We start from the raw sequence: 27219 nt of genomic DNA, 5'->3' as shown, positions 1-27219 counted from the left end.
GATTGATAATGTTATTTTTATATGTATGATTAGACTATCAAATTTATACAATTATTTTCATATGAAATCTATTATATTTTTATTCATATATTTCATATATATTCAATAACATTCTAATGAATTTATATAATAAATCAATGAATCAACTTTATTATATTAAGTTACTTTAAAAAAAATAAATTGAAAAAATATTATGAAATATTTCAGAATAATTCTATTTATACATATACATACTTATGAATAAAAAATTAATTTCAATTTTTTAAATTTTTTAAAATATGTTTCTTTATGAAATATTTTTTATATAGTGACTCAACCGTTGTACAACGATGCAAGTAGGGATAACATTCGCACGGCGTTCATATAACACTTTCAAGTTGTATCATATGTAATTGAAAGTCACCAGTATTGTTTGCGCTGTGTTCCCTACAATTTCGATGTGTCGCATTGTGTTCTCGCATCTTTCGATAACTATAATCTTTATTTTTCTTTTCTTTTTTTTAACTATAAAAATAATCTAATTAATATAAAATCACTGTGTTCTAACAGAAATGAATCGTTCGTTGTAGAAACTTTTAATGTAGTGTATAACAAAGTGATTGAACGTACAAATTTCCACAAAGTATGTGGAACCAATTTCACACATGAAATACAATTGTGCGATCATCAAAGAAAAAAACGATAACTCTCCGTACTTCGTTAATATTCAAGGTAATAATATAGCTTCTTGTTGAAACACATGCAAATAATTAATTGTCAATAAAAATAGATAAATAAAATTTTGTTAGTTGTAATGATAATTTAATAATATTTTTCCTATTAAGAAATAATTTTTCCTTATCGAAAATGATATTTTGTATCTTAACTGTGATTGTTTATTCAAATATTCATATCATATCAAATGTTATAAATACTCTGTTTTATTTTTTTTATATTAAAAAAATTTTTAAATCATCATTTGTTAATCATTGCAAGTGATAATAAAGAGAGTAATTTTTGTATGACAAAATTTGTTTCATTTTTTGGGAAAATTTCTAAAAGGTGGGGGGTATGGCCGTTACCTGAAGAATATGTAGCCCGCATCTTTTATGTTGTCTCGACCTATTTTCGTACTGTTAGTTATACGTCGCCCTTTCAATTTTATATTTCTTTTTTTTTTTCTTCTTCCTTACGTCATCTTTGAAATTTATCGGCAAGTCTAATCGACAAAGCAATAAAATATGTAAATTTATGTAAAGAAACGATATAGCAGCTATTAACAAGATATCAATAATTTAAAAAAAGAAAATATCTAATAAAATGTCTTTTATTAATATTACAATTTAAAATTGATATTTCTTTAGATTTTGTAGTTAATTCTATTTTATTATTTCGATATAAAATTAATTATATATAATTAATACAATAATAATCATAAATTATGTTATTTTATATATATGTTACATTGGCTCTTTTACATATATAATATACATGATTTTAAATACATGTACATCTAATGCTTAAGTACATTTTAATTTTATATTTATTTTTTTTTGTTTTGTTTAATAAATTATTCTTGTTTTGTCATAAAAACATGTTAAAATATGCAGATAATTATTAATTTGAATCACTTACTTGATAAACTACTAAGAAACAATTTGTGCGCATGTGCATAAGACATTGCATAATTGATAATAAGATAAAAAGAATAAAAAGAAAGCGGGAAAATTTTCAATTTTTTAAATCTTATAAAAATTGTATTTCTTTATTAAAATCTTTAATTTTATTATTAATATCATTAGAAAATTTATTCGAAAATTAATTAATTTATTTATTAAATCTTTCTTTTTCCTTAATACCTGACATTTGTATTTTGTGAGTTATATCAGTGTACGTGCCTCAAATACGAACTATGTTCGCAAAAGGCCACGATTGATGATTCGAAGAATTCGATACGTTCGATACTGGCACTCGAAGTAAGCACTTTCTCGGAATAAAGAATCACTTACTTGATCGATTCGCTTTCTCAAAACGTGATTTATATTCTTTCTCGATATTCTTACGTTTATGTTGACTTTAACTGCACGAGAAAATTTATTGGCTCTTAGCGGTTTAATTGTTACACGCTCTCGTTGATTTATCGATTAAAGACAATTTATTTTCAATTAAATTCCGATACTTATTGTGCACAAAGTTTATTTATTAAAATAGATTTTCGAATAAAATGTTTAAAATAATTAAAACAATACAAGTAGAACTATAATTAAATTATAAGATATTAGATATTAAAATTATATGATTTATATTTCTTTCAATGTATTAACAAAGTTAATTGCTGATTCAATAGAGAATATGCAATTGTTCTGTAATAATTTTAATAATAATGTATTTGTGAAATAGCTCAAATTTTAATAATAATAAATTTAAAAAAAATTTTATACTAGTTAAATATTCTAAACTAAAAAAAAATTATATTTCATGGATATTTTAATATTCATTTCAATATTTTTGATCATGTTTTCACAATCTAAAAAAATCTAATTTCAAAATTTAAATATTTTTTTTATAAAATATATAAAATTAATAATAAAAAATTATTTTATTATTATATTATTTATGAAAGTTTAAACTGCAATAACATACGTGATAGAAAATCACAAATATTTATTTTTAAAAATAACAAAAAAAATTTGAACAAAATCTAATTTTAAGTAATACAACAACATATTTCTCTTGAATGTTTCATAATTTTGATCACGTTCATGCCATCTGCACGTTTCTATGCAAAACTTTTTAAACAAGACACGCGATAAATGTTTTTTTACAGTATATAATTATCTAACACTTGCCTATACAATTTTGTTGATTATAAGCTCGATTTTTCATCGTAGTAAAATATGATGTTTTTAATTAAAACTAAGAAAGTTCTTTTATATTTAGTCTTTTGTTTAATTACATTGTATTAAAAATTTATTAATTATAATTATAATTAATTTTGTTTTTTGATTATATATATTAATAGCAAATTATAATAAATTTTTTAAGATTGTAGATATAGATTATATATTAGATGATATATATTTATATATATGTAGATATATTATAGATTATAATCAATATTGTCAATGATATTATAAATATATAGGAAATGAACTAATAAATATCATTTACATACAAATATTTAAAATATATTATTAATTAATATATTATTAATAAATATATTATTAATAAATATTATCAACGGTCACGTTTCAATACATCTTAAAGTTTCAACACATTTATTATATTATACATATTATACATGTGAATAAATTATAAAATAATGGTTGAAATTAAAATTTCAATATTTTAAGTAAAAACAAAATTCTAATCATATTGTTACGAACATATCTATACAATAAATAATTAATGCAACTGTAGAAACGATGTCAAAGTATTCCATTTTTGTTCAAGTATCTTTTTAAAACTTAATTAATTGCTATCTTTTCCTAAACAATTTAGTTCATTGTTCTAATTATCATTTAATTTAATTTAGTTTGTTCTTAAAGTAACTATAAAACTATAAAACTATAAAAGTAATTATAATTATAATATTCTAGAATAAGTAATCTAGAATAATAATCTAGAAAAAGTAATTGTAATAAATAATTATGATTTTCTTTCTTAAATCAATTTACTGTATTTCGAGAATAATTTAAATCTCATTACAAATGCGATTTGCAATTTTTCAAATTAATTACTTCTCTATTTTGATCAAAGATTAAAAATCATTATCCTTTATATAACTTTATGCAGGATACATTAATAAGAAATTAATGCTATTCATCGTTTAAAAAAATGCAAAAATGACGACTTTATTATCAGGCATTATTATAGCACGGAAATAAGCCTTGGAAATTGATAAAACAAACGATTTAACGCGCCGTCGCGCATACTTCTCGAACGATAATCAACCGGCCAGTTATACCGTTGATAAGCGATAATTCAGTAACATATTACGCATATAATGTGTATATGGAACGAGTTAAATGACAGTGACTAATGAGGTGGTTGCATGTTAATCACAATGAAGATGGATTTTCATTTGGGGGTGCAGAAGGAGGCGGTATTGCCGATGGTAAATTCATTCAACTCTCCGCTTTATGTTTACAGATTTAATGCTTTCTATATCCTGTAGTTTGACACGCTTGATAGAGATCAAGAACTTCTATTAAGCGAAGGAAATATATTTCACTTCATTTTTTCAACGAAATATGCTTAAATTTAAAAAAAATTAAGTGGCAAAAATTTTTTCTACTTTTTTTTTTTTGATTTTCCAATTTTTCTACTTTTTCTTATAATCTGATATTTTATCAATTTTTTTATATTTCCTTTTCAAGTTTGTAATTTTTAAATTTTAAATTTTAAATTAAATTTTAAATTTAATTTTTTTCAACGAAATGAAACATATTAAAATAACTTTTGTTTCTTTAAATCTTAGTATCCATCTGATTAAATACATTTATAAAATAATATCGATTATAATAAGATTATCAGAAATTAATCGTATAAAAAAATTTTTTTTTAATAATTCTTATATATAATTATAAACACTTATAATTATCTCTTGATAATCGTTCAATACTTAATATACTTACATCTTATACTTAATAAAAATGTAATATAATATAATAAAGTATGTATAAGTTAAATATTTATTATATCATGCTTTTTATTTTATTTTTGTAACATTAAATAATTCTTAATTAATGTGTTTTTTTATCATTTTCTAAATTAATTTTAAACTTCAATTTGTATTTCTTTTCTTATGTTTACTAAAATATTTAATACTTTGATCTTTTAATACAAAGTATAAATCAATATTTTTATTTATTTATAGGATATTTATTCTTTTTAATTGTAGATATATTCTCCAATTAAAATTTATATTCTTCTTTATTATTTACAAATATTAGAATACAAATGATAGAATAGTAAAGTTATATAAACTCTCAAATGATAATCAACTAACTAGACATTATTGATAACTGATAACTAAAATTTTCTTGAAAGTCATCAGTTTTTAATTTTCAAATCTAGTAAACAGATTAATTTGTTTACAAAAATATATTGTTTTTAAATATAAAATCGATCGAGATAAATATTTCTAATGTTTTTATATTATTTTTTATGTCTATTCTATATGCTTTTATTAATTCCATTACTCAAGTCTACTTTTTATTAAAACAAATATAAAAAGTATTTAATTTCAAAGTATAAAGTATAAATTTTTTTTTTTACTTTTTTTTTTTAATTTTTTTTTAATAAACACATTATATTTTTTAAAGAAATATTTAACTCTTTTCTTAATTTCATGATTTGCTATATTGTATTTTTAAAATATAATATTTTAATTAACATCTTATTTTAGTCAAGGAATCACGCGGAGTAATTTAAAAATGACACATACCGGGCCTAATTCTGCTCGTTAAGAAGGTAAATGATCGAATGAAAATGAGTAATATACATACAATGAGATTGTATCTTACCGGGCCGGAATACAAAGTACCGCGAAGCATATCAAATAGCTGCACTAAATAAGGCTGTGAGATAACATCAACTATACTTGCAGAATAATAATTACGATGTCTGGTGTGAATATACAACTTTTTGTAGTAACAAGGAGAAAAGAATCTATCATTGTTCTTTTTTCGTAATATGCATGATAGTATGTATTTGTATATTTTAAGATTACAATAAAGGAATTGAAAATATTCATCAATAGCTCTTTTTGAAATCGCAAGAGTTTCTATAAAATTGAAATATTGTCAGAATAGATTTGCGATTAATTTTCTATTTAAAAAATTATGCTAAACATAATTACTTTTTTATTTCGATTCTTGTCTTATTTTAGTTCATAAATTTTTCAAAAATTTGCAATGCAACTATTAATGATATGAAATGAATTAATTTTATACGAAATTCTTTCTATTGAATTCATAAATCAATAATCAGAATTTCTAGTAAGTTAAATATTTATCTATTTTTTTCCATAAATAAAAAAAAAATTATTCCTCATTTTAAGAAACAAAGTGTTAAATTTTTTAACAATTATTAAAATTTTTCAAGCCGCCTGAAAAACCTGAATGGCTGGAATTCTCCACGGAAAATCCTTCAATGTCTGGATTCGTCGGATCTTTACGTGGCTTGGAGGACAATTCTGGGAATACAGGGCAACCTTATCGCAGAAACAGTCTCGCATTATCTCTTCATTCGAATTTGGCAGCTTTTCCAGTTGCTAATAATCAAGAAGTCTCACCTTTTCATGTAGTTGATTCGGCGCGGAGAAGATTTAGTAATGTTAGTGATGTCGTATCCAGAAAAATTTCTCATACAATTCGATGGAGAACGGTTTCAGGTTCAATCGAGCTTACAGTGTCTCAAGTAATAATATTATTATCTGAAATATAAATTTCTTAAATATTAATTAAATAATTTTATTAATAATTAAAACATTTTTTTTTGTTTAACATTGAAAATAAAATTAAAAATTGAAACTTGAAAGTAATGATTTATTTAATTAATGATACAGGGATCTTCCTTATGTGCTCAATATATCCGAAATCGTTTGAAACGGTCTGGAATCTTTCATCGAAAGCTTGGATTGAAAAGAATGAGAAGTGCCATGTTGCTTCCTGGTGGTGCGGTTGTGGGAGAAGTTTATCCAGAATTAGTATCAGTTGGAGCTGAACTCGAGAAAATGCATCCAAATTTATTCAATCGTGTTGCACGACAAATTGGATGTGGTAGTTTCTCATCGGAACAGTCTGCTAGCGAGGCCATCGTGGATGTCTCTAGAGAGATGATCAGAAATGGTGAGATGACTTGGAGTAAAGTGGTAGCTCTTTATGCAATTGCTGGTGGTATTGCCGTGGATTGTGTACGTCAGGGCAAACCTGAATATTTACCTGCCATACAGAGAGGTAATTATTTTATTTATTAAATTAAAATCATATTTCTATATTTTTTTTGATATTTTGGCCTTAAAAGTATTTCAATTTAACTAAAAATACTAAAAATATTGTATAAATAAATATTTATGAAATATTAAACATTTTGCGATTTAAAAATTTTTTTGATTCAAGGAATGACAGATGTTTTAGAAGAGGATCTTGCTGCATGGATCCAAGCTAATGGAGGATGGGTAAGACAAAGTAAATTATATAATAGAATAAAAATATAATAATCAAATGTTAATTTGAAAAAAGATATATATTTTTTTTTCAGTCCGCTTTAGCAACACGATACAGATCTGTAACAAAAGAAACTACATGGCATTCGCGAAAACTTATCTTATTATTTATATTCACTACTTTGATTATTTTTATGATTTCTATGTTTTTAAAACTTTTAATTTTATAACACATATTAAATATAAGTAAGTATAAAAACTAATTTAATAGAATATTTAAATATAAATAACATTAATTGTAAAATATTTATATATTACCTTCATAAACAATTCATTAAACATTTCATCTTGACATTTTATAAAATGTTTCTATTATAGTAATTAAAAATTTTATTTAATCAAGATATTTTAAAACACAGGTTCATTGTAATTTATTTTTACATATTTTAATAAGTAATTTGTATAAATGAAAATACCGTTACGCTTTCATATATGTATTTCTTGATCAAACATTTCGTTTTTTTGTGTTTCTATTTCTAATAATTCTTCATCTCGTTTAAATGAAATATCCTCGATAATCTCCTGGTGAAAATAGTTTTGGTCTCACTAGTTAGTAAAAAAAAACAAAATTATGTGCAAAACATTTGAAACAAAGTGATAAAATAACAGTATTCAATTTACTTGTGTCTTTGCAACATTTGCCATATATGCAAGAAAACTTTGATTCGTTTCTTTTTTATTAATTATTTGAAGATATTTTTTTCTTGTGTTTAATACTTCATCCAATTGCTTTTTATGTCTAATTGCCAATTCTAATGCTCTAAATTAATAATTGATAAATTAAAAAAAAAACATTATTTATTAAAAATTTTGTTTATATTAAAGAAAGTACCTATTCCAATTGTATATTTCGATATTAATTCGTATAGCTTCCTCTATTAATCCATTTTGCAAAAGTATACCTTCTGCAGTTAACAAATCTCCTGATAAAAGTGCCATTTCTGCTAGTCTTTCTGTTTTATTTGGTAAACTCTAATTTCGAAAAACTTAAATTATTAATTTATTTAGACAAATAGAAATTAGAAGAATAAAATTATTACCTTTATATATTGAATATAATCAACTTTATCATATCGAGAAATTGCTGCATATGCTTCTTCTGCAGCGTTTAATTCTTTATTATCAGTTGCTATAACGGCCATGCAAGTCCATAATATTTCATTCTATTAATAATTTTTATATTTTAAAAAAATTTTAATCTACTATAAAAAAAGGAAGAAGAGATATTAATTACCTGAGCGATTCGACAAAGCGATAACGCTTCTTTCCATTTCTTGTTTAAAATATGTTGATAAAGACTAATAAAAAATGTATAAAAGGAAGAAGCTACTAATGCTCCATCACCACGTCGTATCATTACTATCCCATTATAAACATTTGCTATACTTGGTTGTTTACCAAATTCACTAAAAATATAAATAAAAAAATTAATAATAAATAAATAAATAAACTATTTATATATCATTATTAAAAAAAGAATAATAAAATATATTTTATATAATAGAGATAAAAGAATAAAACCTGCTTTCTTTATCGATTCTTGTCTTTCGTATAATTTTACGATCGCTATAATGTACACAATTAGGACACAACCATACAGATAATGTTGCATCTAACATCGCTGCTAAAACATTTGCATCAGTAGCCCATGCAATATCTTGCGCCATAGCAGCTAAAAAGATGAAAAATTATAGAATGTTGCTGAAATTATATATTAAATACAAATACTTTTTTAAAATTGCATACCTATTTTACATACTCTACCAAAACCAGTGGTTCTTATAGAAACAAGAAATAAATCTTTATTTATATCGATTAGTGCTACTTGTCGATCTATTACACCGCCAATGTGATTTAATGCAACTCTTGTAATATTTTGAAGATGTGTATAAGTCTGGCTTTCTGTTATAGGTTTATTATAAGCCATTTCCAATACATGAAGTACTAAAAAATAACTTTTAACATCAATTTTTTTATGTTACAATGTTTTTATATTCATTGAAGTATTTATTTAATCGTACGTTTTTCGTTACTTTGCGATCGTATAACTAAAGTATCGGAACATACTGATATACAAGGGGAATAAAGTCGTTCCTGTGTCATTCCTTTCCATTTTGGAGTTCCTAATAAACGACCTTGATAACTATATAATGATACAGAATTCCATTCAATCAATAAAAAATGCCTATACAAAATAATACATTTTAAATGCTATTTCTTCTAAAATTTGTGTTCTGTGTAAAATAAAATATTTACTTTTCCGCAAGAAGTATTGCTGATACACTAGTATTTTTCAAATCAAATATGGCAGGAGTATTCCAGTTTATTACCGAATAAACATGACATTGTGCTGGTGTAATTACAACTAAATAATCAAAACCAAATTCCAGCTGAACTACACGATCTGATATCTCTAATTCTTCTCGTGTTTCATTACCCACATCTCTGATTTCAATCACTTTTCTTTTAATCAATGTGGCTTCATAATTATTCCACTCCAATCTCCTATTTTTCATTGATATTAAGTGTATAAATTCTATATTTAATATCATTGATATTAAGTATAAATATAATTATTTAAAACAATAATTTAATTTTATATATTTTATACCTGTCTATTATATGTCCTGTTAATACATTTCCATTACTGCAAGCCATAGCTACTTGAGTACTATCACTTGACCAAGCAATACTATATATGCTTCCAGAATTAATTTTTTCTAATGAATGAGACCACTAAAAATATATATGTAATATCAATAATATCAATAAAAAAGAACTCATACAACATAATTAAATATTAAAATTTATATGTAATTTGAACTAACTCCTGTTTTATCACAAAGTTTGATTGTATTAAATAATCCAACTGCAAAGTAATCTCCAGAATAACTCCAACTTAATGCTGTAATAGGATGATCCTCTACATTACTAGAAAATAATTGAGTACCATTAGAATCCCATACCTTGAAAAAAAATTTAACTTCTCATTGATTCTGTTATTTGTTATAATTAAATTTTATATTATAAGTTTATGTTTTACCTTATATTTACAATCTTCCCCACCAGAAATGATTAATCCATGAGTGTGATTCCAACATAAAACCAAAATTAGACCATCATGTGCTAATAACTAATAAAATACAATTTTTTTTTAAACATTATTCTATAATTGTAAAATGTTATGTACTTGTAAGATTGTCTAACCTTTCGAGGTTTGGAATTAGAATTAAGTGATTGAAAAGTTAAGTGAGCTCCTTGAGAATATAATACTGTTGTACAATCTAAATTCCAAGCAGCAGATAATATGGAAAACATTCCTTTAACTATAATAGAACGAAGCATGCCACTACGTGACCATACTTTTATCAAACCATCCTCTCCAGCTAAAATTATAATAACAAATTAACTGAATTATAATCATTTGAATCATATATCTTTATAAAGTGTTTTAACTACCAGTCAAAAGAGCAGAGCCATCATTACTCCATCTACCTACTGTTGTTGCTCCTTTATGAGCATCTACACTTTTTTCTATACGTCCATTTTTATTAATTAAATGAAATTTTCCTATAAAAAAAATATTAAGATAAAAACTAATAATAAAAATATATATATAATAATATAATTATAAGTTTCTGAGAACTCTTAATACTGAAAAAACAAAACTACAAATACCATCAGCTGTAGTAATTAAGAGAATATCCAATGATTGTTTTTTTGTAATTAACACTGCATAATTTGGTCGCGGATGCCATTGCATATCGGTCGGATAAAAATCATCAGGAAATTCTGTAATAATATTGGAATGTGCAATTCCACCTTCCAAATGCCATGATATTAATAAATGATCTTCTCTGTAAATAAAGAGAAAAATATGATAATTTTATATAATTATTCAGATTTTTATTTTATAAATATTAAATTATACCCGCAAGAATAAATTTCTTCTGTTGAATTCCATGCAACACAAGTTACTAAACGCTTGTGACCATTACGATTTTGTGCAGAAATTTTAAATCTCATTATATGTTTATTTATTATTTTAATTTATGTATAAATATATATGTAAAAACGTTCACAATTTTATATAAAATCTATATAAATCTATATATTTAACATTAAAAAATGTGTAAATATATTTCATATATTTCACATTTCATTTCATACAAATTCGATCGCGTGCTTAATCAAACCTTGAAGTCCGGATATTTGTTGGTATATACTTGGTTACTATAGTAACATAATATTACCATATATAACATATATTACATATTATATTCATAATATTATATTTAATGAAATAAAATCTTTCACTTATTTAACGACAATGAAAACTCATCAAGTGAAACCCAATTTTACACATGTTTATTAAAGCTTTCTCAATACAATTTATTAATTTTCATTAGCACAACCTCATATTCTTCTCCATATTACAAATAAATTCATGAAGCTGACGAATCCTTCTAAGGATGCCGACACTCGGACTTCACAACCTTTTCATTTTCACTTTTATAAATGATGGTAGCTCATAATGTTACAAATGTTTTGTTAACGCGATGATGCAATGCCGGCATTGGAAGATATCGCTTACATTGAATGCAATGTAATAATTATATATAAAATAGAACATTTTGAAGATAACGCTCAGATCTGTACAACCGAGAAATTATACATTCATTATGTATACATAGTATATATTATATACATTTATTATATATATAATATATATATCTCTATTTACGTAAATCTATATAAATATATATATATAAATGTTAGTTTGTATTATTCTTATATGTTTACAGACTCGCGATAATAATTAGGATAGTTGGTCGCATGAAAGTAAACGAATAGAATCGTATACTGTAATAAAAATGAAACGAAAAAAAATATGCTAGTAAGATAGAGAGAAAGAAAATATTGCAAATGGTAACAAAAATATTATTTGACAAGATATATGACGAGACTTATGAAAAAACAAAAAAATTAAATTCGGAGATTCAATAGATAAAAAGTACAACATTATCATATGCATACTTAATATTTGCTCAGTGTATGATTGTTCCTACAATCAAGGAACCGTGCATTCTTATAACATAGATGACATAATTAGAATGCTCCCAAAAATAACTTGAAAATTTCACACTGTACTTTCAGAAAATGTCATTAATCCTATCATTTATCAAAAATAAATATCTTAAAAATTTACTCAAATATTATTATACATATTAATTACAATATCTTAACTATACAAAAAATAAATTGCGTTAAAAAAGTTTGAGATTAAACAATATACAATATATGTTTTTTAGTTCTGAAAAATTTTTTCTATAAATACAGTAAGAAATATTCAAGTTGTGTAACAACTATCCTGAGAAACAATCTGTACAGAATATATTAAATTCGTTTGGTACCGTATAACAGCTTAGCAAAAAACGCTTCACGATATTTACATCTATGTCACTATGTGTCTATGTCACGTTGCTCACTTTCTCAATTAATTTGCTTATTAAAATTATCTTAAAAGTACGCGTTATTAATATCATTACATCAATATCCTATTTTTATTACTATATTTTGATTAATACGTAATCTTGGCTTATTATCTTTGATAAAGGACACATTTGTTTTTAGTTTCACCATATTTAAATCGATAATGACGATATATATGTGTATGTATGTATATATATATATATATATATATATATATCGTATTATTGATATTTTATAATTAATATTTTTAATGTGCATACTTCAATTTACAACATTTTTTTAATTAAAATCTTTGTTTGTCATAAATATATCATATGTACTTTGACATTTATATTATTCCTCATTTTTTGGCATAGGAACCTTTTCGCACGCATTATCGAGCTTCCAATCAACTTCTAATACTGATCGTTTTTTAATTATGCGGATATAATTTATTTTCGGTCGCCATTTTAACAATACTTTTTAACATAGCATACAAACATACATAATCATATATTTATGTATATCCATCCTATTTAAAAATCACCCTGTTTGTCAACTGCTAAAAAGTAATGATATCAGTTGACAGATTATTATTGCGTTTTTGTTATATTATAATTATCTACAAAGGACCATTATAACATTTGTTGAAATATTATATCACTTCAAGCTTTATAATGTATTTAAATAGATAATATTTTTAAATAATCTATTTATAATAATAAGAAAATTAGTTATTTTCGTTATTTATTAAAATTTGAATATTATTGAATTTATTTTTAGCAAAATTTTCAGCAATTTCGCTTAATTAATTGAAATATAAATTTTTGATAATTTAAATAATAATTTAAAGTATTATAGTTGCCTTTGTAGTCTTTTCTTTGCATAAATTTGATAGATGGTTATAGAAAATTTCTTAAAATATCAACAAAATTCATTGATTTTCCTCTGAAGATAACTATAAATGTTTCAAGACATAAAATCATGTCTTGTTACATAAAATGCTTCTACAAAATCGTGTAAATTACAGATTTTTATATACAAACATACAGTCTCGTCATGGAATGGTATGACAATATATATGTATTTGTGTATATGTATATATATTATCATTTAATTTAAATATCCTTACAAGTGTTTCTCTCTATAACTATAATACAACCCTTCGACTAAAATTTTATATTACTGGCAGACATTGAATAATGCCAATAAACAAACAATATTATTAAAAATTCAATGATTGAAAATCGATTCAACTTATGTAAATTCGAGAAATATAAATGCTATCTGCTATAAAAAGTTTTCCAATTTGAAAAATGATTTTAGGTATTATGATACCACAAGATTGACGATTAAAAAGATGAGATCAACGAAAAATGATTAATAATTGTAAAAAATAAACATGCTACATGTTTCTTTGCTATAAATTTTGAGAGCATAAACAGACTTAAAAATAGCTGAAACAAATATCTATAGAAAGAAGATCAGTTCAATGCATGACTGTTTCTACGTCTTAGGAACACTCTACTGTTAACTGGATAAACTCTAGTTAACAGTATTAATGAGCTACCAAGAGCTAATTTAACTGGAGCTTGTCGACCTCCAGGCAATCTAATGAAAACAGTGGCTACAGCCGCAACTCCATCATCAGTAGGTTCAACTGCTACAGGTCTAACATCATTATGAAAACTGACTAATTTATTACGTCTGCTTTTTCGCTGAGGCGAGCTTGGATTACAGTCATTACCATCTCGATCGTAAATGATAGTAGCTGATGCGAAAGGTCTTTTAGCCATATGCAACATTTCGACAACATGTCTTCTCCGTGCTCTTCGAACATCCGCTGCTTGTTTCGTTTTCCATGCAACTACACAACCGGCTAAAAATAAAAAGAAACAAGAGAAGAATACGGAGAAAAAGACAAACAAATCAATATGAAGTTGATCCTGTCGAAAGAAAATCATTCCGTAAGCAGCTCGACCACTAATTTCTGGATGCACAGGATCAATCGCTCTTAACGCGATGTGAAATTTTGTTTCATGAAGTTCATGTTTGTCTTGTGGTAATGTCAACACTAACCGATTCGTAAGATTTCTAACTACCAAGAATGTATTTCTATTCTCGATTGTTAAAAATGTAGCTAAACCTTCTGCATATCTTTCCATTACAATATACTGAGGACCAGTATTCCAAGTCGGTTCGGTTGTAGTGCCATTTAAAGCAAATGAAAAACTATTATGAGGTTGGAATTCGACTAATCTCATTTGACTACGAGTCTGTTCATCTAACCACATATTATGTGAATTTTTTCGCCACATAAATCTACTGTCCAGTTCAACCTGAAGATATAATTTAATTCAGAAAATATTTAATATTCAATGCTTTATAAATAAAAAAAAAGCATATAAAACTCTTACATCTTGATATCCTGTTGTTGAATTTAATGTAACAACAAAAGAATCATCTCGAGGGCTAAGAAATAGATCTAAAGCCCCTTGTGTAACATCCACCATAACTCTAATATCAACATTCATAAAACGAGGTTGTACCATGTAAAATACCGTTTGACCGGGATTCAATGGTTTTGGTTTCATTTTACACTCATCTGTAATTAGTGAAAATAATAAGTTTTCATATAAATGAACAAAAATTAATGAAAAAAGAAAAAAAATATATAATTTAACAATGGAGGAGTTACGAACCATAAGATCCTCCTGACATAATAGAAAGATGCAATTTAAGGAAAGTAATATTTGATCAAAATATATGTATAATTCTAAACTATAATATAATTTTTTGAAGAAAATTAATATAAAATAATATAATATAATAATAAATATATTTATATACGATATAATAAATGATATAAATATGTTAAATAATTCACCTATTAATTTAGAATCAAAGCACATTTTGTTGTCAACAGTTACAGTTTTATAACATTGATGACCCATTGTTGGTGTCCCAGCATAATTTTCTTTACATTTACTACATTGTACCATCCAACATGGTGAACTACCAGTATTTGTACTTTTTATAGGTCCACTAGTACAAGTTGGATCACTTTCTGTATTATTACCACAATTACATTTTTCTCCTGTTACTGGATCACAAGTGAATCCATGTCCATGGCATTGACAACTAGAAATAATAAACTTTTAATAATATAGAAGACATTTAATAACATATATAGTACACATATATAATATAAATATACATAAATAAAAATATTGATATAATAATACTAACGATCGACATATATCACGAAGATCTTCTGTTCCTCTGAAATAACCAGTCATACATTCACCACATTTGTCACCTCTTGTATTATTTCCACAATTTACACATTTGGCTTTAGCTACAGGGCCTTCGACTAATTGTTTTTCTAGTAATTCTATAGACATTTTTTCAATTGAATTTGGATCCTAAAAAAATTATATTATTTTTTATTTATTTTATTTAAAAAAAATAAGATTTTTTTATCTTCAATTATACTTTTAATATATAAATTACCGGTACAGTCATGCTTTCATTAATACATATTCGAGTATGTCCATTGCAATATTCAAGACATGGTACACATTGACCATTATCTGCTGGATTTCCAACAAATAAAGGTCTACATTTGTCACATTGTGGTCCCATTGTATTATTATGACATTCTAAACAAACGTCTAATTTATCTGGGCCTGCACAATTACTATGACCATTACATTGGCACTGAATGGAACAATTGGCACCTACATAACCGAAGTCACAACGACAAATATTTGGTTCTATGCATGTTCCTCTAACACAACCTTGTGTACACATTGGAACGCAAATTTTTCTAAGAACAAAATAAATTATATGTACTTAATATTAAAAATATTTAATAAATAATATATATAAATAAATAGCTCAAAATTTGAATCTCACCTTCCAAATTCATTAAATGATGATGGACTGAAATAAATATAAAATAATTAATGAATTGTTTCTTTATTAATAAAATAATATATATATAATATATAAGTAATAAAAAGAAAAATATTTTGATAAAAATTACGTTTCAGTTTTATATCCGTCGCCACACATGCATTCAAATCCTTCTTCTAAATCAAAACATTTTTCACTTTTTGTGGAACATGTATGGTGGCCATTCGTACATTCATTTTCTGGTGGGCATCGCACATAATGCCAAGAAAATATTGGTTTCGACATCACATTTGGAATTGACATTGTAACATTATCTGAGATTTCTAGAAACTCTAAATACAAATAGAAATAATATAGTTACAAATATTATAATCTTTATATATTAGTATTAATAAAATTAAAAAAATAAAATTAAAAAAACTGACATCAATAATATTCGAATCATTATATCATTATATATTACATATTAGATTTCCTTACTTAGTTCAACTGTGGGTAATTGTTGATAATATAACATTTCACATGTTCCACCAGCTGGATGATCTGCTGGTGCTTCTAATGAACCTTCTGTACATATTCCTTGACCAGTTATATTAGCTGAATCAAAAGAACACCAACCACAATGTGAATGTTTTAAACATGTACTGCATTGTTTAAAAACTGAACATGGTTCAGGACAATGATCCATATCAGAACTACGTAATACCAAACCACATACACCGCCAGCACAGTACAGAGGTTGATATGATGGAGAAATACACTAAAATTTATTAATAAATTGAAAAAAATTTTAATTTCTCTCTCCTCTCTCTCTCTCTCTCTCTCGCATGAACGCACGCACGCACATATATATACTTATTTTTTTAAAATTATGTATTTACTTCATTAAGTTGCGTTGACCATCTACATTCTCGCCAACCACCTTCGGCTCCTGTACCTTTTAGACAGTTTTTACAGTCCTTATGATCACCACATCGTTTTTCACATTGCGTACTTCCCATTTTAATACTTGATCTTTCAAAAATATGTTCTGGTACACAATTCCAATCATAGACAGGTTCTCCTGTTACTGCAAGTCCCAATTCAGCTACAAATATTTTAAAAAATTATTAAAAATTGTCTAAAAATTATTATATATATTTACATATTCTTTGAATAATTTTTTAACTCACAAGTTTTCAAAACCTGCCTTGTCCACACACAACCTTCAAGATTATTACATTTCTCGCAATCACTTGCTGGACATTGACGTTCTCCACATTGATTTACATCTGTTACCGATATTTGTCTAATACTGCATTTATTTAATTCGTCGCAATCTTTCTCAGATGGTATACACTTTCCATTTGGACAGTTTGTACACCATTTACACACTGGTTCTTCACTTTTATAATATGGCCATTCTGCTAAACATTCTGTACAAGTTTTAAAATTTTGGCATTTCCTACTCATCATCCATTCTAAATTACAAAAGATTCCATTTGATCGTTGAGCTTGAGTAACATTAATATCACATCTAAAATATTTTTTTAAATATATTTAGAAATATTTATAAATATGTTTAAAAAAATATTTATTAAATATTAGAATTTACCTATCATCCTTATTAATTGATATTTCATTAGAAAAACAAAATGAAGCATTATTTCCACTAATTGTAATAACAGAACAAAAAGAACATCCAAAATATTTTCTGCAAGTTATTTTATCTGTCCAAAGATTACACAAATCTTCCGGTATATTTATAAGAGTGACGTGACTTTTAATTCCACCATCAAAACCACCAACTACATATACAGCATTAGATTCTGGATCAGCATGAGTCATTGCATGAGCATATGCTGGAGGTGGTGGATATCCAATAACTTCCATATCTTTTGTTATTAAACGAATCCATAAATTACATGAATATTTATAAGCAATCAATGAATCCGAAGTATTATGTGGATTTTGACGACCACCAAATATCACCATATATTCATCAGTGGTAACAGCAGAATGAAGAAATCTAGCTTGTGGCTATAACAAAATATTATAATCGATCATGACTTAAAAAAAATTAAATGATTCAAATTTTTTAATTAATTAAAAAAATATTGCTTACCAAACTACTTCCATCAGTGAGATCATCATCAAATGGAGGAAGTACAGACCACATACGAGTTTTATAATTCAATGCGTATAATTTATTAGAAATAAATGTTCGATTTATTGCATAAGTGTATCCACCGAAAATATAAAAACTATCAGACTTGCTATGATATACAGTTGAATGGCCATATACTCCTAATGGTCCATTTCCAATTGTATTTATTGTATCCCAAGCTTCTGTTTCTAAATTGAATTCCCATACTGTGTCAAGATAACCATACTTAGGACTGAATCCTCCAATTAATATTAGACTTTCTGATTCTCCATTTCTACGAAGAGTTAATGTATGTCCAGCTAAAGATGGTGGTTCTTTTTTAAATTTATCTTGTATGATTTGCATCCATCTTTGATTTTGTAGACTAAATTTCCAAAAATCGCTAAGAGTGTTATTTGATAAACCTTGAATATCTTCTTGTTTCATTGTCAAACCACCATAAACATATATTTGTTGTTTACTATGAACTATTTCAGTTGCATGGAAGTATCTACCTTGAGGCATAGAGGCCTTTGAAGTAGATTCTACAGTAATAGGCATCCATGTGTTATTTTTAGTATCAAAAAGTCTAATATCATTTAGAGGTCCATGACTAAGAGAATAGCCTCCAAACATCCATAAACTACCCCTTCTATCAGCAACCAATGTATGACCAAATCGTGGTAAAGTTTTCCTCAGATGATCCAAATGATCAGCTAAATATTCTGAGTTAAACAATTCGGTAAAAATTAATTGATGTTCTTTAATCTTAATTGAGCAATCACGTCCTCCATAACCAGGTATACAGACACAACGGCCATAACCTTTATCGCAAATTCCTTGTTTCTTAGTTGAAGTGCAATTATTAGGACATATTTCAATATTGCAATTGATTCCTACAAAACCAGCTTTACATAAGCAATTACCATTTCGACATTCCCGATTTCCGGGACAATTATTACAAGTCATTATTAAATAACTTGCATTGAAGCCCTCTACTTCATCCAATTGTTTATAATGAACAGTAAGAAATCCTGATTTAGCTTCTACAGTAACGGGATAATCTGTACTTTCTGTACAATAAACACCTAAAAGTTGACTCTGATGACTAGTCACTGATGAAACAAATTCGGGAAGTCCATCATATACATAAACACTATTTTCTTGACAACTAACATTAATATCATCATGTATAGTAAATTGTATTACATTTTGTATTCCTGAGAGCATGTTGTCTGATGAAAGATCTGTTTTTGGACTAACTATCCAAAGACACTCTCTTGTTGGAGAATCTCCAAAATGACTTTCCCATAATGATAATTGTGAGTGTCTGCTGCCAAGACCTTGTTTGCCATTTCCTTCTCCCCCAAGCATTCCTCGGGACATACAACTATAATAGCACATTCCGCCATCTCTTGGATCGCCGTAATAACCTTTCTTACAACGTTGACACATATCCCCTTGCGTATTATCACGACAAAAACATACACCAGTTTGTCGATTGCAGATTCCTAGGTCTTTATCTCCATGTTCATTACAATTGCATTTTTTGCATCCAAGAGGTGTTGTAGCATTACCATAACTGCCTGCCTTACATTCTTCGCAATATGTACCAGTAGTCCAATCTTGACATTTATCACAAATACCTGGTCCTTGTATGCAAGTAGAGTGATTATAACAACCACAATTTGTTCTACAATCTGGTCCTGTCCATCCTAAATTGCATTCACATTTATAATCAGGAGCTTCACTACAATAACCATTAACACATTTTTCATAACAAGTCTTAGTACAATTTTCTTTGCCATCTCCATTAAAACCTCTTTTACATTGACAGCTAAAACTACCATGAGTATTTGTGCATACTGCATTAAGATGACAATCGTGTAAACCTAAGTCACATTCGTCAACATCTGGACATTGAGCATATGCCCAACCTGATTCGTCGATCTCTAAGGTTGTATTTTGATATTCATTGATAATTAAACTACAATTGACATGTGGTTGATTGAAATCTCCTTGAACACATGCTCCTATAATAGGATTTTCTAAACTGTAACACCATCCACAACTTAATGAATGTAAACAGCTAGAACAATTTGTGTGTCGAGTACAACTTTTGCATTGATCATTGCCTGTTAAAGATGATCCTGACCTTGATGTTACTCCCATTAAACCAGCCTGATCCATCCATTCTCGACATAAACCAAATTGATATTCAGATGTATATACTGAGAAAGAAAAACATTCCTGTGTGGCCTCACACCAAACACATCTTCCACGCTCATCTAAACATTGTGTGCAATTTGAACGTTGTCTACATGGAATTGGACATTGATCAAAACTAATAACTGCATTAGGTAATCTACCTATTCTTGCGCAACGAGCTTCTTCTGTCCACCATTCACACAAATTACTACCAACACAAGATTCACATGATATATAATTAGAACAATTAGCACAAGCTGAAGGAGTTATAGTTAAATAATGCCATTCGCGAATAGGATTCCCATCTTCATCCCATTCTACATTAGCTATACAGCTTTCTGTTTCGTTAATTGAACGTGAAAGACATTTATTAATAATATCGCACCAACCGCATGAAGAATCAGTTAAACAATGAAGGCAGTTTTTATATTGATGACAAGAACCGTTTTGAAATGGTTCGAGATATTCAAATGTAAATACTTTTGGATTCTCAGTTTTTTTGTTATGAGTAATTTCCATTTTGCTAGCATATGCATAACTATTGGTAGTAACCATTCTTTTTGATTCGAAATCTAATAAATATCGACCTGGTAATAACATCATTTGATGTCCATCTGGCCATTTTGTTGAAATACATTGCGATGTCTCAGCAGTTAAATTTGCAACTAATTCCTAAAAAAAAATTAGGAAATATAATTATAATAAAGATTAACTTCTTATTATATTTGTTAAAGAATTAATGAATTAATTTAATGAAAGAATTAATAACATAATATATTAAATACTTAAATATTTAATATACAATAATTTATATAATATATAATATATATTTTAAATAGTTAAATTGATTGAAAAATGGAAATCAATTTACCAATTCTTGAGGATCATCACTTCTTGATACATGTAATGTTGCACTATTGTAACTAACACAAATTTTCAAATGTTCTACTGTGCTATCCCAAAAATCTTGAGGTGGTCTAAGAAAACCAATTAATCTAGCAATCATTTCTCCACCAAGTGCTGACTCTGTTTTTGCTCCTTGCATGGATGGAACACTAAAATCTACTGTAGTAGCATTAACTATCGTAACTGAATCAGGTTGAGTAAAATTTACTGGAGGTTTATATTTTAAAAATGTTAATCCTGGTCTTTTATCCATTTCCCGACATTCTTCAACTTTTATAATTTCTGTACCTTTCGATCCCCACCATCCTGGTATTTGAGATAGTGTATCATCTCGAAGTCCACAAACACCATAATTATCATCTTTATGATGACAACGTGCATTTTGAACACACCAAGTACAAGTTCCGCGATTTAATTTATTAGACACAGACTTTTTTCCACGTGCAGTTGTACCCCATCCTCCACCAGGTTGACCATGTATTAAACAAGAATGACAATCTCCAAGCGCAGGACAAACACCTAAACAACGCGTCGTTTGAAGATTTGTTGTACAATTACTACCAATAGTCCTACCGTAACATATCTAAAATAAAATAAAAATTTTTAATATTAATTGATTTTTAATATTCAACGAATAATATGAATATTTTATATATATATTAAGAAGATACCTCGTCTGCCGAACACCAACCACATTCTGGATTAGCTGTACATTCCATCAAACTTTTATGTCTTGAACAAATTTGCTCAGGTTCTATATTATCTTCATCTCCTGGAGCAAGCATTGGTGGTAATGTATATGCAAGTAAATCAGCATTTACATTTCCATGATAACCACCAACTAATAACAACGTATTTCCATTCCGTACATCTGCTGCATGTGCAAATACTCCCTGTTGTTTTGGATAACGAGAGTCTAGATATCACGATAAATGTTTTAAAACAAAAGCAACTAAAATTTTACACAACTTTATTTTAAATGTTGAAATTTCGATTTACCTTTATCATTTAAACCTAATACATCATGGCTTACCCAAGCGTGACAGCCTAAATGATAAAGATACATCTGATTATCATAACATATTTCTTCTTTATTATGTCTATGAGAATATCCACCAAATACAACTAAGTAATTTCCTGTAAAATTTTTTAATATAAATTATTAAGATTTTGTTAATAATATAATTGAAATTTAATACATTTAATCATTTTTTTCATAAAAATTATAATAAATAGTTATTACCTATAATATTACAGGTATGAAATGCTCGTTCTCTTGGAACATAAGTATCTCTTAAATGTGCTCTTGGATAATGAATTTCAGACCAAACTTTTCTGTCAAGTTGAAATACAAACATTCTATCTGATAATTTACTAAATCGTGCTACACTGGCTACTACTCCTCCATAAATTAATAAAGAATTAGTAGCTTCATGATATACAGTTGAATGTGCAACTACACGTACATCTAATTCTTTACCTCCTCGAGGATGTACTTCTTTCCATTTTTCTGTAGTTGCTGTAGGATCAGCTTGAATTGGAACAAATTTATATAAAATATTTTGATTATGATAAAATTAAAATATAATAAACATATTGAATTATATAAACTTACATAAATTCAATTTAATCTTATATAAATTTGATGAAAATTCACCATCAACTGTACTACCACCAAAAAGATAAATGTAATTATTTGCTAAAGTAAGTGTATGTCTTGTTAATTGTGGAGGATAAAATGGTGAATTTTTTGCTCTTAATGTCCAGGAACGTGTATTAACATTGTAATACCATAATTCATTAGATAAAGAACCATCTTGTACTTTTCCACCATATATAACAAAACCACCTATTAATGTATAAATTATTAAGTTATAAATTATAATAATAATAATATTATTATTATTTTAAATATTTCAAATGGATGTAACTGACCATCATATCTACAAGCAGCATGGCCATATCGCGGACTTGGTTTAGGTAATTTATCAATTGATGATTTAGTAGATTCATCTTTAAATAATTCGTCTCTTACTTTAGGTTCTTGAACATAAATATTGTCTCCAATAGAATCTTCTGCAATTTCCTCTTCCCAATTTAATATATCACTTTTTATATTTGAAGTATGAAATTTCTTATAGAAATTTAGGTTTTCAAGATTTCTACGATGTCTACTAATAATATTAAATTAATAAAAAAAATATTAACATCAAATTAATCATCATTAAGTAATTATATCATATATTTTATTCTTACCTTGTAGTTTGTGCATATCGAGGTCTAGTATGTCTAGAATGTTTTTTTCTAAAATCATCATTTCTTTCTATTCTAATTGTACTTCTACTAGTTTCATTATCTTTAGTTTCATGAATTTTTTTTTCACGATCATTATGATCTCCAATTCTAAATTCTGACCAGCCATATCTTTTTTCTACATTTGCAAGATTACGTGAATTAAAGGTATTATTATTATCTTTAATACCAGAAAGCAATTTCCATATGAAAGACGAAGTACGAAGACCATATAATTCTTTTTCATCTGCATTTGTTCCTTTTAATTCAAGAGCAAGAAGTATAGGATCTAAATGTTCTGCAGATGAGATGCCTTCTGTTTTAAAGAAATATACATAATAATTTTATAATATAATATATATTAAAATATATACACACACACATACTCTCTCTTTTTATATATATATCTGTTATAATGAATTACTTTGTGCTTTCTTCTTACCTAATTCATTACCATATTCATCTTCCCATTGACTTATATTAAATCGATACACTTCCAAATTATCAAGTATATAATTGAGATCATAGCCACCAAAAATATAAAGAGAATCAGTTTCTTTTATATAAACTGCAGTATGTGCTGCCCGTGGTCTTAATCCACCTTCTGAATGAGAAAGCCAGTGCCATCTATTTATCATATTTAATAATTAATAAATAATAATTATATTTAATGTAATAATATATTCCATAACATACTTGTTGCCTTCAGGATGCATTTTATGTAATGAACAAGATTGTCCTGAATATCCATTTTGACAGTGACATCGTTTTAAATCACATTTTCCACTATAACTGCAATTATTTGGACAAAGAGCTCTAGAACAATCTCGTCCACCCCAATCATCCTCACAAAAGCATGTATTATCAATACATTTGCCATGATTTGTACAATTGTTTGAACAATTTGTAACTGAAAATTCTGCATGGAAACCATCCAAAACATAGTTTGTATCACTGTACAATAGTATTAACATCTATAAAAAAAATATTTAAAAAATATAGTTATCACAATTTTTTAATAATTTATATATATTATTAGATAAGTTTATTAGAATTAGTTTATTAGAATTTCATATTCACATACATAGCCAGATGATGATGTTACTTGTTGTGGTTCAGTTTTACCACTGAAACTGCCTAAAAGAGGAGATCGGAAAGAATCTCCATCATAAACAAAAACATAATCATAGCTACATTCTGTTCCCATTGTACGAAAACTTAAAGTAATAAATTGTCGACTATTATTTGCTGTAAAATATATAAATTAATTAATTAATTATAAAGAATAAAAAAAATTATTGTAAGATTTATTTATAAGATATATTGTAATGTATAAGATTTTTTACCTTTTATAAGCCATTCACAATGAGAATCTTGAGTATAATTTGAGCCCAATGGTCCATCACTAATAATTCCCCAAGAATCAGTAAAAACTTTTCTTGTTTTATCACACGGAATTTGTTTTGGAGATGTCTGTGGAGCTAATTCTAAGCCCCGCAAGAGGCAACTCCATATAGTAATCCATATTATGGTGGACAAAACCCACCCCATTACAGTATATTCGCCTCACTGCTGTTTGATAAAATAAAACTCATCATCCATGTTTATTGGATTGTTTTGTGAGCAATTATATTACAAGCACAAAGAGTCATATCTGAAAAAGCAAATTTTTTTGTTATTTCAATAATTATCATAAGAAATTTATTATTAATTATTTAATATTATTTATTAAATTTTAATATCTTATGAGATAGTTATAATAATATTTTATAAAAACAATTTATTATTATTACATAATGATAATAACATAATTAATTTTTAAAATAAAAACAAATAAATATGGATTTTTTTAATTAAATGGATTTTTTAATTAAATTATGGATTAAAATTTTCAATTATATTTTATGTAATAAATATAGAAAAATCATAATATATTTTTATTTATTCATATATAAAAATAATAATAAAAAATGAAAATGAATAAAATCATCTTATTAGTATGCAATAAAATCTTTTTATCCATAGCAGTTTATAAAAACATGTATCAACCAGTATTATTAGTTCTGCATTACAAATAATTTTAAATCACAGCAATAGTATTCAAGTATGCCTTGTCACAATCACGTTGTACAATAATCATTCAAGCGTCAAACATATCGTTCCTGACTAGAACATTAATCAGTTATAAAAAAAATTTATAACAAATTAATTTATAAATACACTACTATAAAACTTGCAACAATAAGTAACGAGACGACAAAACACTATAATTTTTATCAATGAAACAAAATCAAGAAACATTCTTTAACTAAATAGATACGATAAAACTTCAGCTGCGATTGAATCAAAACATTATGTACGTATATACATATACACGTCAGAAAAATTTGTACCATGCTATACTTTGAACAGTTGCATTCTCTGAACACCAGTTATTATGAAAATATATATCTTGATTATCACGACTTAAATATTGCTAATACAAAAGGATAAGTGATAAAATAAATCTGCAAATATGAACAGACAAGAATTATCACGTAAACTCTGTTCGGCCTCGCCTGTTGACACCTTGACTGTCTCTGCATACGAGGTCAGGGTGGGGGCTCTTCAACCGCCATTAAATTCCCTTCATTTCGAACGCGGTCTCAATATTCGAAAGTTTCCAGGGACACTGATTGGAAAAAAAACGCCATATAAAATCACTTTCCATTATAGGCTTAATATTCAACTTATGATGTTAATCAAGTAATTTATAATTGCTATAAAAACAAATTTTTTTTTTACAATTTTTACACGTCTATTTTTTACAATTTTGAGATATTACAAAAATTTTTTTTGTTTAATAAATCATTGAATTAAAAGGACTATAATAAAACATTAAAAAAAATAATAAAACTTCAAACTATACTATAAACATATAAATTAATTTATTTTCATTAATTTTAAAAAAAATGTTTAATTATTTAATTTTTAAACTAAAATTATTGTATTTCTTGTAATTTTATAAAGAATATAGTTAGAATTTCATTCAAAAATTATAAAAAAAAAATTAAATTAAAATATATTTATACACATATACATATAAATG

The 27219-nt window shown here is 26.3% G+C and overlaps 3 protein-coding genes across 9 annotated transcripts; 1 reads left to right on the top strand and 2 right to left on the bottom strand.

The window, feature by feature from the left end:
* The first annotated feature begins 230 nt into the window (after positions 1-230).
* On the top strand, positions 231-7428 carry LOC122712381 (bcl-2-related ovarian killer protein-like). 3 transcript variants are annotated; one of them, XM_043931992.1, is made up of 6 exons: positions 3928-4096; positions 5390-5454; positions 6088-6402; positions 6551-6941; positions 7104-7162; positions 7246-7428. In XM_043931992.1, exons 3-6 carry the CDS (start codon positions 6136-6138, stop codon positions 7378-7380), a joined length of 852 nt encoding a protein of 283 aa, XP_043787927.1. In that variant the 5' UTR covers positions 3928-4096; positions 5390-5454; positions 6088-6135; the 3' UTR covers positions 7381-7428. The 3 variants fall into 3 exon arrangements, with proteins under 3 accessions (XP_043787928.1, XP_043787926.1, XP_043787927.1); XM_043931993.1 differs by lacking the exons at positions 3928-4096; positions 5390-5454 and adding an exon at positions 231-711; XM_043931991.1 differs by lacking the exon at positions 5390-5454 and having other exon boundaries at positions 3925-4096.
* Positions 7429-7619: 191 nt separating this feature from the next.
* On the bottom strand, positions 7620-13390 carry LOC122712379 (intraflagellar transport protein 80 homolog). Of its 2 annotated transcripts, none has more exons than XR_006346329.1 (15): positions 11142-13390; positions 10889-11067; positions 10670-10780; positions 10418-10596; positions 10254-10343; positions 10039-10176; positions 9822-9946; positions 9467-9715; positions 9232-9395; positions 8957-9154; positions 8732-8882; positions 8445-8616; positions 8251-8373; positions 7832-8182; positions 7620-7756 (listed from the first exon to the last, which is right to left on the bottom strand). XR_006346329.1 is itself a non-coding variant. In XM_043931983.1 (15 exons), the coding sequence occupies exons 1-15, from the start codon at positions 11234-11236 to the stop codon at positions 7823-7825; spliced, it is 2262 nt and encodes a 753-aa protein (XP_043787918.1). In that variant the 5' UTR covers positions 11237-13390; the 3' UTR covers positions 7624-7822. The 2 variants fall into 2 exon arrangements, 1 of the variants encoding a protein (XP_043787918.1); XM_043931983.1 differs by having other exon boundaries at positions 7624-7970; positions 8043-8182.
* A 66-nt stretch (positions 13391-13456) lies between these two features.
* On the bottom strand, positions 13457-26940 carry LOC122712375 (multiple epidermal growth factor-like domains protein 8). Of its 4 annotated transcripts, none has more exons than XM_043931960.1 (25): positions 26181-26940; positions 25478-25785; positions 25216-25379; positions 24828-25105; positions 24574-24758; positions 24096-24447; positions 23775-24013; positions 23455-23688; positions 23083-23370; positions 22839-22976; positions 22511-22755; positions 21805-22422; positions 18705-21605; positions 18195-18619; positions 17773-18116; positions 17482-17687; positions 17081-17360; positions 16731-16932; positions 16601-16627; positions 16196-16511; positions 15932-16107; positions 15570-15823; positions 15385-15396; positions 15100-15287; positions 13457-15021 (listed from the first exon to the last, which is right to left on the bottom strand). In XM_043931960.1, exons 2-25 carry the CDS (start codon positions 25680-25682, stop codon positions 14167-14169), a joined length of 9132 nt encoding a protein of 3043 aa, XP_043787895.1. In that variant the 5' UTR covers positions 25683-25785; positions 26181-26940; the 3' UTR covers positions 13457-14166. The 4 variants fall into 4 exon arrangements, with proteins under 4 accessions (XP_043787895.1, XP_043787894.1, XP_043787896.1 ...); XM_043931959.1 differs by having other exon boundaries at positions 26525-26940; XM_043931961.1 differs by having other exon boundaries at positions 23775-24010; positions 26525-26940.
* Positions 26941-27219: the final 279 nt, after the last annotated feature.

The sequence above is a fragment of the Apis laboriosa genome, unplaced genomic scaffold (assembly GCF_014066325.1).
Source record: "Apis laboriosa isolate Shangri-la unplaced genomic scaffold, ASM1406632v1 scaffold1_cov151, whole genome shotgun sequence".
Lineage (NCBI taxonomy): Eukaryota > Metazoa > Arthropoda > Insecta > Hymenoptera > Apidae > Apis > Apis laboriosa.
Note: the sequence above shows the minus strand (reverse complement) of the source record. Positions and strands in the feature narration are given on the sequence as shown.